General features: G+C 34.3%; 1 protein-coding gene and 1 long non-coding RNA gene across 4 annotated transcripts; one reads left to right on the forward strand and one right to left on the reverse strand.

Moving 5' to 3' along the window:
• Window positions 1-203: 203 nt before the first annotated feature.
• Window positions 204-684, reverse strand: LOC122289429. Its single transcript, XR_006236158.1, has 2 exons — window positions 432-684; window positions 204-331 (listed from the first exon to the last, which is right to left on the reverse strand). It is a non-coding gene; the product is annotated as an uncharacterized LOC122289429 (long non-coding RNA).
• A 7,087-nt stretch (window positions 685-7,771) lies between these two features.
• LOC122289065 (probable lysophospholipase BODYGUARD 3) lies at window positions 7,772-12,501 on the forward strand. 3 transcript variants are annotated; one of them, XM_043095979.1, is made up of 5 exons: window positions 7,774-7,982; window positions 8,277-8,726; window positions 8,861-9,189; window positions 9,341-9,540; window positions 11,979-12,501. In XM_043095979.1, the coding sequence occupies exons 1-5, from the start codon at window positions 7,961-7,963 to the stop codon at window positions 12,298-12,300; spliced, it is 1,323 nt and encodes a 440-aa protein (XP_042951913.1). In that variant the 5' UTR covers window positions 7,774-7,960; the 3' UTR covers window positions 12,301-12,501. The 3 variants fall into 3 exon arrangements, with proteins under 3 accessions (XP_042951912.1, XP_042951913.1, XP_042951911.1); XM_043095978.1 differs by having other exon boundaries at window positions 7,772-8,726; window positions 9,362-9,540; XM_043095977.1 differs by having other exon boundaries at window positions 7,774-8,726.
• The last annotated feature ends 977 nt before the right edge of the window (window positions 12,502-13,478 follow it).

Raw genomic sequence — 13,478 nt, forward strand, 5'->3', positions numbered from 1 at the left:
GTAATATTCTATGATGTTAAGTTTGACCGCTTTTTATCTTTTCACCATGCATACTAACCCATAAAACCATTCCTAGGTCTCACAAATTCATATCTAACCCATAAAACCACTCCTAAAAGATTATTCCATTCAAACATTCACATCAAAACAAATCCAAAAGCAACAAACAGAGAACAAAACATACCCAAAAGCTAGCTCATCAAAATTACCTTGTTACTGAAAGGGACTAGATCGCTGAGGGCATTGACCGATTTATGCCTCAATCGTAGGTAGGCAGGGCTTCCACTATCGCGCTTGTTGAACTCATACACATGAAGTTATTGGACTTTGGCTGCAAAAGAGAGACAAAAAACCAAAAGGGTTAGATAGAATCCAACCAAAAACTCTGATTTAGTAGCACAAAAATTTCTGAACAAATGAGAAGTAATTACCGGGTCTAGAAGGCTCGGATGGATGTCATATGGCATATGGATGTCAAAGCTGAGCTCCCACAAGCCATCGGTGAGAGAGTGTACATTCTCATCACAACAGACCCAAATAAAAAAAGTAATAAAAGAAAAAAACCCTAAAAGATGTGAAGAATGATGCAACAAATCTGACCTAAACAAAAGTTACACAGACCCAAATTGGAATAAAACATAACCAAATTGTAGAGAACAAACCTTTGTGGCCACTGGCTAGGGTTTCGTGTGTGATAGAGAGAGAGGTGGAGAGAAGACCTTCGAGCCCAAGAAATAGGATGAAGAAAACGGAAATAATACCTTCGGCGAGCCCCGAGAGAAGAACTTCATGGCCATCTAAGAAAAAAGAGAAAGGATGTTGTTCTTGAATGCTATTTCTGAGAGAGAGAGAGAGAGAGAGAGAGAGAGAGAGAGAGAGAGATGAGTGAGATTCGGGGGAGGGGGGGCGCAAGAGAGATAGAGAGAAAGAGAGTCTGAGTTTCAGCCTCTGGGGGGGGCGCTAGGGTTTCTAAAGGATTTTATTAAATCCAGGTACTGGGTTAACCCGGTTTGTCAAACCGTATCCGGGTCGGATGGGCCCGGGTTTGATGATGCGGGTTCCGACCTGGGTTTATTCCGGACCGAAACCCATAACCGGATTCCAGACTAGGTCGGGTAAAACCCGGCCCATATGAACAGTGCTAGTTGTCGGCGTTCGGGAGTGGGGGAAAATGTCTAGCGCTCGACAATGCCAAAGTTAGCTACGGAGATTGGGCCTCAAGACTCAACAAATCGTGTGTATAGATCCAATCGAGTAAGCTAGGCTAGGCCCAAATTAAAACAAGGCCGAGGTTTTATCATTTACCGGGCCGAAACCGATGTACGCCAACATAAACCTAATGAGTATCAAATCGAGGATAGAAAGATACGATATTGGGGCCCGGGTCTAAGACCATTTAGGAATTTCTTACCATAAAGGTACCTATGATTTCTGTGTTTTATTAAAATATTGTATTGGGTTCTCGAAACTCATTGTTATCTGTCACAGGGACAGCTCTATCAGGTCAAACCGTGGTTGAAATTAACAAAAACTGGAGCTGGACCACATCGTAGTTGCGACCGTTTCTTAATTCATAGGTTGGTGAAAGTTGAGAAACAGAATAAATAGCGGTGGGGGGGAGCAGTGGTCAACTCTATTCTCTTATAGATCAGACTCAGAGGAGCTAGCAAAATATGAAAGAGTGTGGGCGGCGGGTTGACTTCTGTTGTGAGTTAATTCTTTCTGTATCAGAAACGGTAGCTAGAGTCGACCTAATTTGTCTGTTATAAATATAACGCGCGTTGCCGTTGGGCTTTAAATGTGGCCGGGAAAGTTATACATGGACGGCCGGTGCTTGATAGCTGCTTAATTCAAAGGTATGCATGGATGGTTGGACCCAGTGGTTCGAGAGAGGATTGCCTTCTTAATTAAGAAGAAAATCGAATGATTTTGTGAAGGAAATCAGTCCTAGGATTCCTAGCTAACACATACTTACAAACAACGGTATGTGCTCTGTCACATCTAGACAGAAAATATGTCATTATGCATGTGAGAGGAGATGTTACTCATTGAGTAGTAACCTTTCGTCCTATGTGTAACGAAGATGTTGAAAGTTTGGAACACTTTCTCAAATGCATGTACACTAGAATCCTTTAGAAAAGTTCTCCATGGCCTCTGGACATCACATGTGTTGCAATCCAATCCATTAAAATTTGGATAGCAATCATTATTAACCATTTTCAGTGTTTAAAGATCCCAATAGAAAAACATCAAAATTTTCAAATTTTTGCCACAATTACAATGGACAATCTGTGTATTTTAGAAACAGAGCAATGCATGATCAAGAAAACTTGTCACCCTAGATGTTTGTCTTAAAAACCCTCAAATCATACCAAGAGCATACAAAAGCTTGGATAGAAAAGTCAAAAGCTTCAGAAAACCTTAACAGTTTTTCACGTCAAAGCTTCCACCTCTTAACTTTTGATATTGCGGTTAGAAAATAAGGTAGTACAATTACTACAATTTGTAAATCATATTCTAGAAGGGTAATTATGGTAAAAATAGATTACATACAAAGCATCAATCCAAACATAGGTGAGGCATCAACTACCTTAATGATCATAAATAAAGCGGTTAGACTACATCTCAAGAAAATGATAGTTCAAGATAATTCAAACTTGGTTGTTTAAGCAATAAATAGAAAAAAGCAATCCATGGACTGGACTATGAAAACATCATCAGAGATATCAACCACCTTCTTGGCAACTTCGAAGAATGGAAAGTTATAAAAATACATCAAAACAAAAATTAATATATGCACAATCTGACACAATGGATAATTTCAACGCAGGCCTATGGAAATCTTCCACTTAACTTTATTCCGCAATATTTATTAAACTTTCATGGTGGTAAAGATCCACCTTAGTATTATGTAAATAAGGAACACCAAGACTGATGTATTTTGATTTTTAGTTATATATAGTTGATGCTTGAGTAATAAAAAAGAAAAAAGAAAAGGAATGGTAACCTTTTGCAAAATGCACATGCATGATTGGTCTCTCGACTCTCTCCCATTTAAGATCTTCACCAATGCACGCGATAAAGAGTTGGTGCTTTGATGGTATGGTGGTTGTAAAAATAAAGTTTTGAGACGGGGATATTTGGAACCAAAAACACAGTTCTTAATCCATCTCATTTAATTCATCTTATCATTACAATTTTTTTAAATCTATACATAAAATATAATAAATAATTTAATTATTTCAAAATTTTAAAATAATAATTATATTAAAAATTAATATTATAATAATATTAAACTTTTAACTTTCATTTCAAACTATCTCAACTCATCTTACTTTCCAAACAACCTCTTAAACTAAGAGTGATACATACATGAATTAAGTGGATCTCGTGTCATTTATTTAGTATTTAATGTTGCATTATATATTCACTCAAATAACTATAAATATTAGAATAATTCTTGTTGTAGCCGTCTGAAGGAACTGCCGCGCAATCGGCCTCCACGTGGGAAAATGAAACGAACTGTTTAATTCTTTTCTCCCCATCCGTGGTTCTCCTCTCATTTCTCCATTTCTTTTTCATTCCCTTTTGTTTCCCCCTTAGTGTATTTTTTACAAACAAAAATCGTATGGGTTGTACATGCTCGGAAATTGGAAAGAGAAGAAGCTTAGAAAATTAGAAATACACTAGGTTGTAGAAGAAATCGAAATCAAAAAGAGAACCAGAAATGCACTGGTTGTGTCGACACTATGTTGGCAACCAAGAGGGAGGAAGTGAACACCTTGATTTCGCACAAATTTGTTCCAAAAAAATTTCAAAACAAGTTTCAATACACGGTAAAAAGAGAAGTAAAATTTTCAAGAGAAGCTCCAACCCACGAAACCCACAGTAAATAAATCGAAGAGTTCACCCAACATTCATCCTCCTTCCCTAACCCAGAGACCTCTATTACTGCATACCCGTTTCAATTTTTTTTTTTTTTCCCAATAATGTTGGATCCACTTGCTATTTGATATAGAGACTACCTATTTAATTGTTCTATTTCATTTTTCCTGGTTTTTGGGAGGGAAACATAGATTAGGATAAATTGGGTTCTATAGTGGATTTGTCTTGGAAATGTATAGAGTAGTTGTTGGAATTTTTTTTTCCAGAGCTATTGTTGAAGCTCGATTAATGCACGAAGAAGAGAAGCTCCAACCACAAAGACGAAGGGAAGTGTCTCGTCATCTACAAACCAATGTATTTTTTAGCATTTTTACATTTTTTGTCTAGAACCCAATGCTCTCCGTCGGTTGCATTTTTCGATTTTGTCTCTTGTCGATTTCTTTTTATTTTTTATTTTTAAATCTTGGGCCAAAAAATACAAAATTAGCCCGGACAAGATAATTAAGGAAAGCTATATCCCTATTCAATTGCCTCTTTAGTTTTCTCACAGTTTCTCGAGAAAAAAAAAAAAGCAAAGAAAGAGATGAAGCAGAAAAACCAAACCCAGAAAGGTAGAATCAGAAGAAGAAAGAGAAAAAGAGAGAGAGAGAGCTCTATTTTTTTTTTCACATAAGCTCCCGTGTACAGTCGATTACCTCCCGCTTGCACCTATCATAATTGTAAATATTATAATACCTTTCTTAAGTGAAAGGTTTTTAATTTCTTGTACTCTAAACTCTGGAATTCAAACTTTAAAAAATATAAATTTAACTATAAATAAAATTGGATGCAGTTTAATTGAGAAACAATCAAGACAATTCGCATGTCCTGACAAAAATACAGGTAAGAACAAAGTTGAACAAGTCTCCTAGCCATGAGCAGACCGCTAGGAGCCTAGGAGACTTGGGGTCTATGACATAAATATGACCCATATGATCTCCATAACCCAATATTTGGAATTCTTCATGGTATTCATAGAATGGGTATAAAAATAATGAACATGATGAATCATCCCATTAACTAGGTGGGCTCCTCGCTGCATGAACCAGCAAACTTGCTTGCATGCATGGTATGGGAAAATATATGTGTATATATATATATATATTGCGTCGGCTACAAGGAAATTATAACTTCTGGAGTGGCTTATCATGCAATTTGGATAAAGTTAATTTAATTGCGTCTAGAAATGCATTAATTTAAAGGGCCCCACGCAGTTAATGTTATAAACTCTTTTACGTATCGCGTGTGAATATATATAAATATATATAAAATAAAGTGCACATTTTGTAAATTTTTAGTGATTTTGAGATTTCACGTGCGAAAGTAGTGTCTTGTGTGTGTGTGTATATATATATATATAAACGAAGAAATTAAATACGATGGCAATATATATATGAATAATGTCTTGTGGTGCCATTAGAAAGTAATTAATCTATTGCATAATCATTACCAATTAAGACGTAAAATTATAAGATTTTTAATTCCCAAATAGCTGTGTAGTGACGGATTTCAAGTGGGTAGTTTCAAATAGAGAAATGATTTGTGCAGTCGACAACTGCAAGTGGCGTGCAGTCGCTTTAAAAAAATGAATTAATATGAGACCTACATGAAAAAAAAATTATTTTTATAACTTTTTTTTATTCATTCCGTACAACTATGAAAAAAAAATTATTATTTTTTATTTATTCCGTACAGCCGTTTGCATCTCGCTTGTATTTACCGACTACATCTAGCAAAGCCCTTTCAAATATTGTTGACGCAGACTTTTTCGATAAATCAACAAATTAAATACAGGCTTTGCATTTAAACAATTGTTTTATAAAAAATACTTTAGCTACAAAGCAATTACACACAAGTAAATTTATAAATTAATATAATTTAATGTAATATGTCAGATTATAAAATTATTTTTATTATAAAATAGGTCTAACAAATTTCATAAAACTATATCAATTTATAAATTTATTTTATATAATTTCTTTAATTATGTCTGTAGCAATTTTCTTATTTTATATATATAAGACACTGCAGATCAAAAAATCATGTCATCCAAATGTATTAATGATTAATTAATATGTGAAAAAATCCAAAAACAAAAAGGCGTTTATGGGAATTTAATGAATATACTTTGATGTATTGCAATTACCTCATTCCAAACCTCCAGCATCCAACTTTATTTTTTAAATAAAAAATCTAGATTCGAACCTCCCGCCTCGTTATATATATAAAAAAATTCATGCTCATGTACGTGCGTACGTATATCTCAACTACAATTTCAAATATAAGTTTAGCCATCCAATAATGATTTTTACAAATTTTAAATATATATATATATAAATTTTACGTAGACTTTTTGTCAAAAAAATAATCCTACCATACATAAAAAATATATATATATATATATAGAAAAAAACCATATATATTATTATTGTAAAGGAGTTTTACCCTCGGGTCAAAAGTTCAGAGCTTGAGCCCAATATCACGAGAGGCCCAGGCAGACCGAACGACCCAGCCATCAGCCTAATCAAAGGGCCCCAAACCTTGGGGCAGGAATTGGTCTATGACCTTGAAAGCAGGAAACCCACCATAACTCAAAACAGGGAGGGACACGCCATCTCGACAAAGCTTAACCCCATATAGCCTTGAGTAGACAAGTGAGCTCAGATCGCGGGGAGCTCTTGATTTTCTGCTGGGGCAGAAAGCCACGCTACATTAAATGCACTATCCCAGAGAGCCGCATCACATTATTAAATGCACCATTCCAGATGCCACACCGCATTAAAGCAGCGTGACGAAAGAAACTGCTAAAGGAACACATCCTCTAACACAAGGCATGGGTGTTTGACCCCAATAGACTATGTATATAAAACGATCCTCAAGTACTGTGAACTCTCTATATACTTGCACTAAACTTTAAGGCGATACTAATTTTGGTATCGGAGACTCCCTAGTCACCACTATGACCTCCGTCTCACGGTGTTTTCTTTATGTTCACAGGCTCAAGATCGAATTGCTAAGAACCTGGCCTAAAGGCGTGCGAAACACGACGTTAATAATTATGATAGAATTCACCTTTTTACCAATACATGCATGCTTCTACACTTAGGCTTTGTTTTGGATAGTAAAAATGTTTCGTTTTATTTCATTTCATCTCATTTTATTATTTCAAAATTTTCAAATTTCTATACAAAATATAATAAACAATTCAATATTTTTAAATATCAAAATAGTAATAATATTAAAAAATAATATTTTATTTAACTTTTAATTTTTATCTTAATTTATCCATCTCACTTTATTATTCAAACTAAACCTTACTTAGCCAGGATTATTAATTATACCAAGTTTAAACCTTGACTATGTGCACAGGGAGATGGGGCTGATCTGCCTAGCCCCATCTAACATGGGCTGCAATAAATACCGGACGTACGTTTAGAATTGATTTAAAAACCTGTTCATATTGTCAAACAAAAAAAGAGAATAATTCTGACACTAATGAGTCAGGTTATTTACTGATAATTAAGAAGAGGCGCCTAACGTAGTGGATGAGAAAAAACAAATGAGCCACCTATAATTCTTTTATGAGCAAGAAATGAGTGGTCCATCCTTAATTTCCTTTTCATGGGCACGAAGAGAGAAGAAACGTTTGTATCCTTGTACTTACAAACTGGATTGTATTGGAAGAAGAATTATGCAGATATAGTAAAAGAAAGTTGTACATGTGGGCTACATGCTTGCTGAGCAGAATTTGTTTCTCCTTCTGGGGGTTCAACTACCACCTAACCCTTTTGCCTTGCCAGTAAACCGTGTTAAATGAAATACCCCCATTCTTATATATGCATCTCTTTCACTTGTTCCATGCCGGAGAAAGGAAAAAAAACTCTCTCTCTCTCTCTCTCTCTCTCTCTCGTTTTCCTTACATGACGTGAAACATCATGCATGGGAGAAGTATTACTTTTCATTAGCTTGACTCTCTCCATTTGGTAGCATAGGATTTACTTGTCAAGAGAGGAGATCAGAGAAACAGATACTAGCTATGTACAGAACTGAGCCTGTCGGTACGTACCTTCCAATGATTCTCTGAAATCTTATTAAGCCAATGCGTGCCAGCTTATAATACATTTTCATTGTGATTCCCTCAATCTCGTGTTCTCCGGTCCTCTCTCGGCCGGCGGCTATTCCACCATCGGGTACTATATTTCGTGGCTCTGTGAAATATTCTATTGCTGTCATGGGCAAAACCAAATCGGTTTTAGTACTGACTGGAAGAGTTATAAACCAGGCTGTCAGCTTCATTGTTTTCTCTGTGCTAGATCTTGTTGATTTCCTTCTTTGTTTTGTTTACAAGTTAGCTGATTTCTTCATTGAAGACGAATGGAAGCCATGTTACTGCTGCTCCGGCAAAGAAGCCATCACTAGTAGTGGCAAAATATTGGTCTCCGAACGAGGCAAATCCAAGATTGTTTGCCTTTGTTCCAGCAAACTACAACTGGAGGAGATCTCAGACACACTCTATTCACGTCCTTCTTTGGTGTCCGAGGTCTCGAACTTCACTGTATCCGAGCTCAAACGGCTCAAGGAGGACAGGGCATTTAATGCACAATCTTGTGAGAAGATCAAGAACGGCACGGTGCGCTCAACATTCAAGGTTAACTCCACCATTGTTGAAATGCTCCAAGGAAAGTTTGGAAGACAGCAATTTCATCCCATTCCGAGGTGGTCCGACTGTTGTTGTAAAATTTGCACATCGTGGACCTCGTCTAGCAAAGAAACTCTTTTTGTTCGAGCCGAAGGACCCAGAGGTCAATTACTTGAACCCAATTTCTTCATTTTTTATTATTACTAACTCCTTAAATAATTTAAGCTCAAATACTCTTGGAGTACTTGGTCTTATATTTATTATACTCACGTATTTAATTATGAATTAATACGTCAGACAAAGCACGAGAAGATGTCTTGTTCATTCATGGCTTCATTTCAACTTCGGCTTTTTGGACGGAAACATTATTTCCAAATTTCTCAAGAGCAGCTAAGTCAACTTATCGCTTGTTTGCCATTGATCTGCTTGGGTTTGGAAGGAGTCCTAAGCCAACAGACTCCCTTTACACGCTCAGAGAGCATTTAGACATGATTGAACGGTCCGTTCTCGAACCATACAAAGTCAAATCCCTCCATATTGTGGCTCATTCTTTAGGTTGCATTTTGGCTCTGGCTCTCGCAGTTAAGCACCCTGGCTATGTTAAATCTCTAACCCTTATCGCACCAGTAAGTTTCCTTTTGTCCAATAATCTATCTACTCCACCAATATTCATATCAATATATCAAGCTGCATCACGTACAACATATATATATTAATTTATAATAGCTATATTTTGTTTGCTTGTCTGTACGTTTTTGGGGATAACCTCACATGCAGCCATATTATCCGGTGCCTAAGGGTGAACAAGGTACGCAATATGTGATGAGAAGGGTAGCTCCGAGGCGCGTGTGGCCCCCGATTGCTTTTGGAGCGTCAATTGCATGCTGGTACGAGCACATTTCCCGGACGATTTGCTTGCTCATTTGCAAGAACCATCGACTGTGGGAATTTCTCACCAAACTTGTCACTAGAAACAGGTACGTAATTGATCAACTCCATTATCTACCAACATAGACCATGTCAGATTAATTTAAGAGCTCAAATACTTTGCATTGCATTCAATAAATCATAATGGATATACCCCTTTTTCATGACCTACAAGGTTTTAATTTCCCGATATTTATTTGCATATATAAAATTTTAACGAGTACACCAACTTTCTTCTTCTTTTTATTATTTTGATATTTTATTTTGGTTCAAAATTCAAACACAAAACCTCCACCGTTTGATCATTATATAGAAAAAGACTAGAAGATCATCGTGAATTAATACTATATATATATATATCTTTATGCGCCATACTGACTATATTTGGATGAAATTAATCTTCTACGATTCCGTCCCCTTACAATTAATTACTCCCGCAATTACCCTTTCAAAAAAAAAAATTACTCCCATAATTACACTAATATTTATCACGGATCTTTGCTTGATTTTGGAATTAAAATTTTAACATGTCATGCAAAATTATAAGGGTTTTTAGTGATCTTTTCCCCATTGTGTATCGACATGAAACTCAAAATTCAAATGACGCACATTCAACGAAAAGGAAATATGTATCAAACGGGCTATAAAAGGCTTTATAAAGAAATATGCTTGGAATCCCGATAATTGTACGAGCATTTCTCCGATAATTTTTTTTTTTTTTAATTTTTGTTTTGTTTTGTTTTGTTTTTTATTTTTATTTTTAACGGTTTGGATTATGATATAAATTGAGATGGTTTGTGAATAATTATAAAATTTTTGAGTTGAGACGAGACGAGATAATTTTTAAAAATTTAGTATGTTTGAAGTAAGAAGTGAGATGAGATTAGATGATTTATAAATAGTAATAAGATTGTTGAGTTAAAATGAGATAAGATGATTTTAAAAAATTATATATTTAAATTAAAAAGTGAGATGAGATGAGATCATTTTGAATTAATAATTAATTTTAAAATAAAAATTTGGATAAGAAAATATCACTCAGTACGAGTTGATGTCATCTCTTATTCCAAATCCATCCTGATTTTGTAAGTATTTTTTATTGTTATTATGAATTATTTAAAAAAATATTAAAAAAAAAGAAAAAAAGAAAAAGAAAATACCAGTTGGTCTTGTCGGTAGCATCCTTGTGTTACACCCTCGGCTCACTTAGAAAAGGCCCAATACGCTCGGTTATTGATCAGTCGTTCAAACTTCAACGTAGTGGGGGCCAGATCATCATCTCTTACAAATGTTTTGTAGTACTACTGCAATATCAAAGTCTTGTAGATAGTGATGTAGTCAGTCGTTTCGCATTAAGTGCTCTAACTGACCGTTTATGTATTGTCTCCCGCGAGATGATCCATATATATTAAGAAAAATATGGTTATTCTATAATTATATATTAATTTAACGTGATGGGTTAAAAAATAAATTTTATTAAAAATAATATTAATTTAAATTTTAAATATAAATAAATTAATATTAATATATAGATTAATAAATAATTTTAATTGTATATAATAAAATTCATATATTATGTAGTCGGTGCGTGGCTTAAAATATTTGAAATATAATTATTTTACATTCTTCTATATTATTATAAGTGCAATTGAGTATTTAACTCAAATCTCAATTTCTTTTTGCTGACTAAGGGAAGCAGTATTTTGATGGAGGGAATTTAAATTAAATTATGTTATATAAATATTTTATTAAATGTATTATATATCTAAAATTTTTCTTAATAATTATGATATATTTTGATTGTAAGAGTCTAAAGGAAGTTGATGCTAATGATAAAAACTAATACGCATTTTCATTGTCCAATACCTCCCGTTACTAAATTAATATTAAATAAGATTTACCCATCTTTTTTCATCATATCATAAAGTGATTAACTTTGAATTTCATCATTCATAATACTAATAATATACAGTATATATAATTCTTAGCAAAGATCAGTTATATATATATAGTACCATATTCTACCGATCCTCACGGCCACATTAATTCTATCACATTGTATTGATGTGATGTTTTCCATCAGTATTATATAAAATTATTAGTAAGATAAAAGATTGTAGGATATTCTATTTTCTTTATGAATTAATCATATTCCACCGAAAGTGCAACGTATATACGTGCCTGCTGTTACTATTCTAAGGAAATCTGAATACAGTATTGCCCAGTTCTTAATTTTTGCCGGCTATGTCGGAAGATTTGTCAAATTCAGACTGAGTCACAACCGACATGGGGTCACAGATGTTGAATTCCTCGTGGTTTTCATTCAATGTGCGCGCGCGCGTTGTTGGCCATGTTCAATATAATTCATTCCAACCTCTTTTGGACAAGACATTTAACAACTTTCATCATGATCATGGTCGTAAAATTAATTACTTATCTTGATCTCAAACTCTCCTTCTACTTATCATTGCTGTTGTCTTCTATGCAGGATTAGGACATTCTTGCTGGAGGGTTTCTTCTTGCATACGCATAACGCTGCATGGCATACGCTGCACAACGTCTTCTGCGGCACCGCTAGCAAGCTTGACGCGTACGTGGATGCAGTCCGAGAACACCTCAAGTGCGACGTTACTGTGTTCCATGGACAAGACGATGAACTTATTCCAGTTGAATGCAGCTACAATTTGCAAGCAAAAATCCCTCGTGCCCGGGTCAAAGTGATTGAGAAGAAAGACCATATTACCATCGTTGTTGGAAGACAAAAGTTCTTTGCCAGAGAACTGGAGAAAATATGGAGGAAAAGTGGTTAATATTAAGACTTTAAGACCATAAGTTAGACCATAAGTTAATTCCATCCAAACCAATGCATGATAAGTGGATATATAAAGGATAAGGTTGCTCTCTATTCTCGCTCCAAAGAGATATTGTTCATTCAGTGTAAAATATAAAATATTTTAGTCGATCATTGTGTTTCTAAGAATGATTAATATCGATGAGTGAAATTATTTAAAGATCGCATATTTTATATTAATTAGACACTATTCAATTTAAGTGAAAATGAAATATATAATATATAGTTGTTAATTTCTTCAACTTTTCAAAGTGTGCAGACTTATTTTGGTCCCCATGAATTGAAAATGATCCATTATTACTTGAGTTGTCAAATTCTTGTACAACTGTTAATTGGATGATGATCATTAAGATAAAGATCATGACCATTGGTTTGAACCTGTGTCTTAAAAACCTGCACGGTTTTGTTTCCTCTTGTACAATTCTCAAATAGATAAGTTTCATACAATTCTTTGTAAAAAAGTGAATCACACATAAAATAATTGCAAAAAAAACTATTCTTTATTAGCGAGATTTACTTTTTTACAAATTATACTCATATGAGACTTATCTATTTAAGACAGCTTGTACCTAGCAATACTCGATCTTCTTATTATTTTGACTTATTACAATTGTAATGCCAATGTGTAATCATGATAATATAATGAACGATTCATTTTGAAACAATAAATCCCAGTTACATCTAGATCATGTTTGTGGTAAATGATTATATCTATCATTACTCGATTTATATATAATGAAAAACATCAATTGTTTTGCCTCCCAGGATTAATGTCTACTATGATCAATGAACCGGCCAGTACTAATAATGTCATGTTATTAAAAAAATTTCACTATAAAAAAATTGTTTATTTACAATAAATTAATTCTAACAAAATAATTATTTCTAACTAAAATTGATTATAAATAATCTTTTAATTATAATAAATTAGTTACAAAAATTCAATTTCCTTTATTAGTGGAGTGCACGTCAATTAGTTAATCGGCCACCGAACAATTAAGGCTTATTTAATTGGCATGCATGCTATATGTCATTAATTAATGTAAAAGAACTATGGGTGGTACCTGATCTCAACAAATGCATGCTAGCCTAGCCACTCATCTAGTACCACGTACACCTCCGATTCAAAACCACTAC

The sequence above is a fragment of the Carya illinoinensis genome, chromosome 12 (assembly GCF_018687715.1).
Source record: "Carya illinoinensis cultivar Pawnee chromosome 12, C.illinoinensisPawnee_v1, whole genome shotgun sequence".
In the NCBI taxonomy this organism is placed as follows: Eukaryota; Viridiplantae; Streptophyta; class Magnoliopsida; order Fagales; family Juglandaceae; genus Carya; species Carya illinoinensis.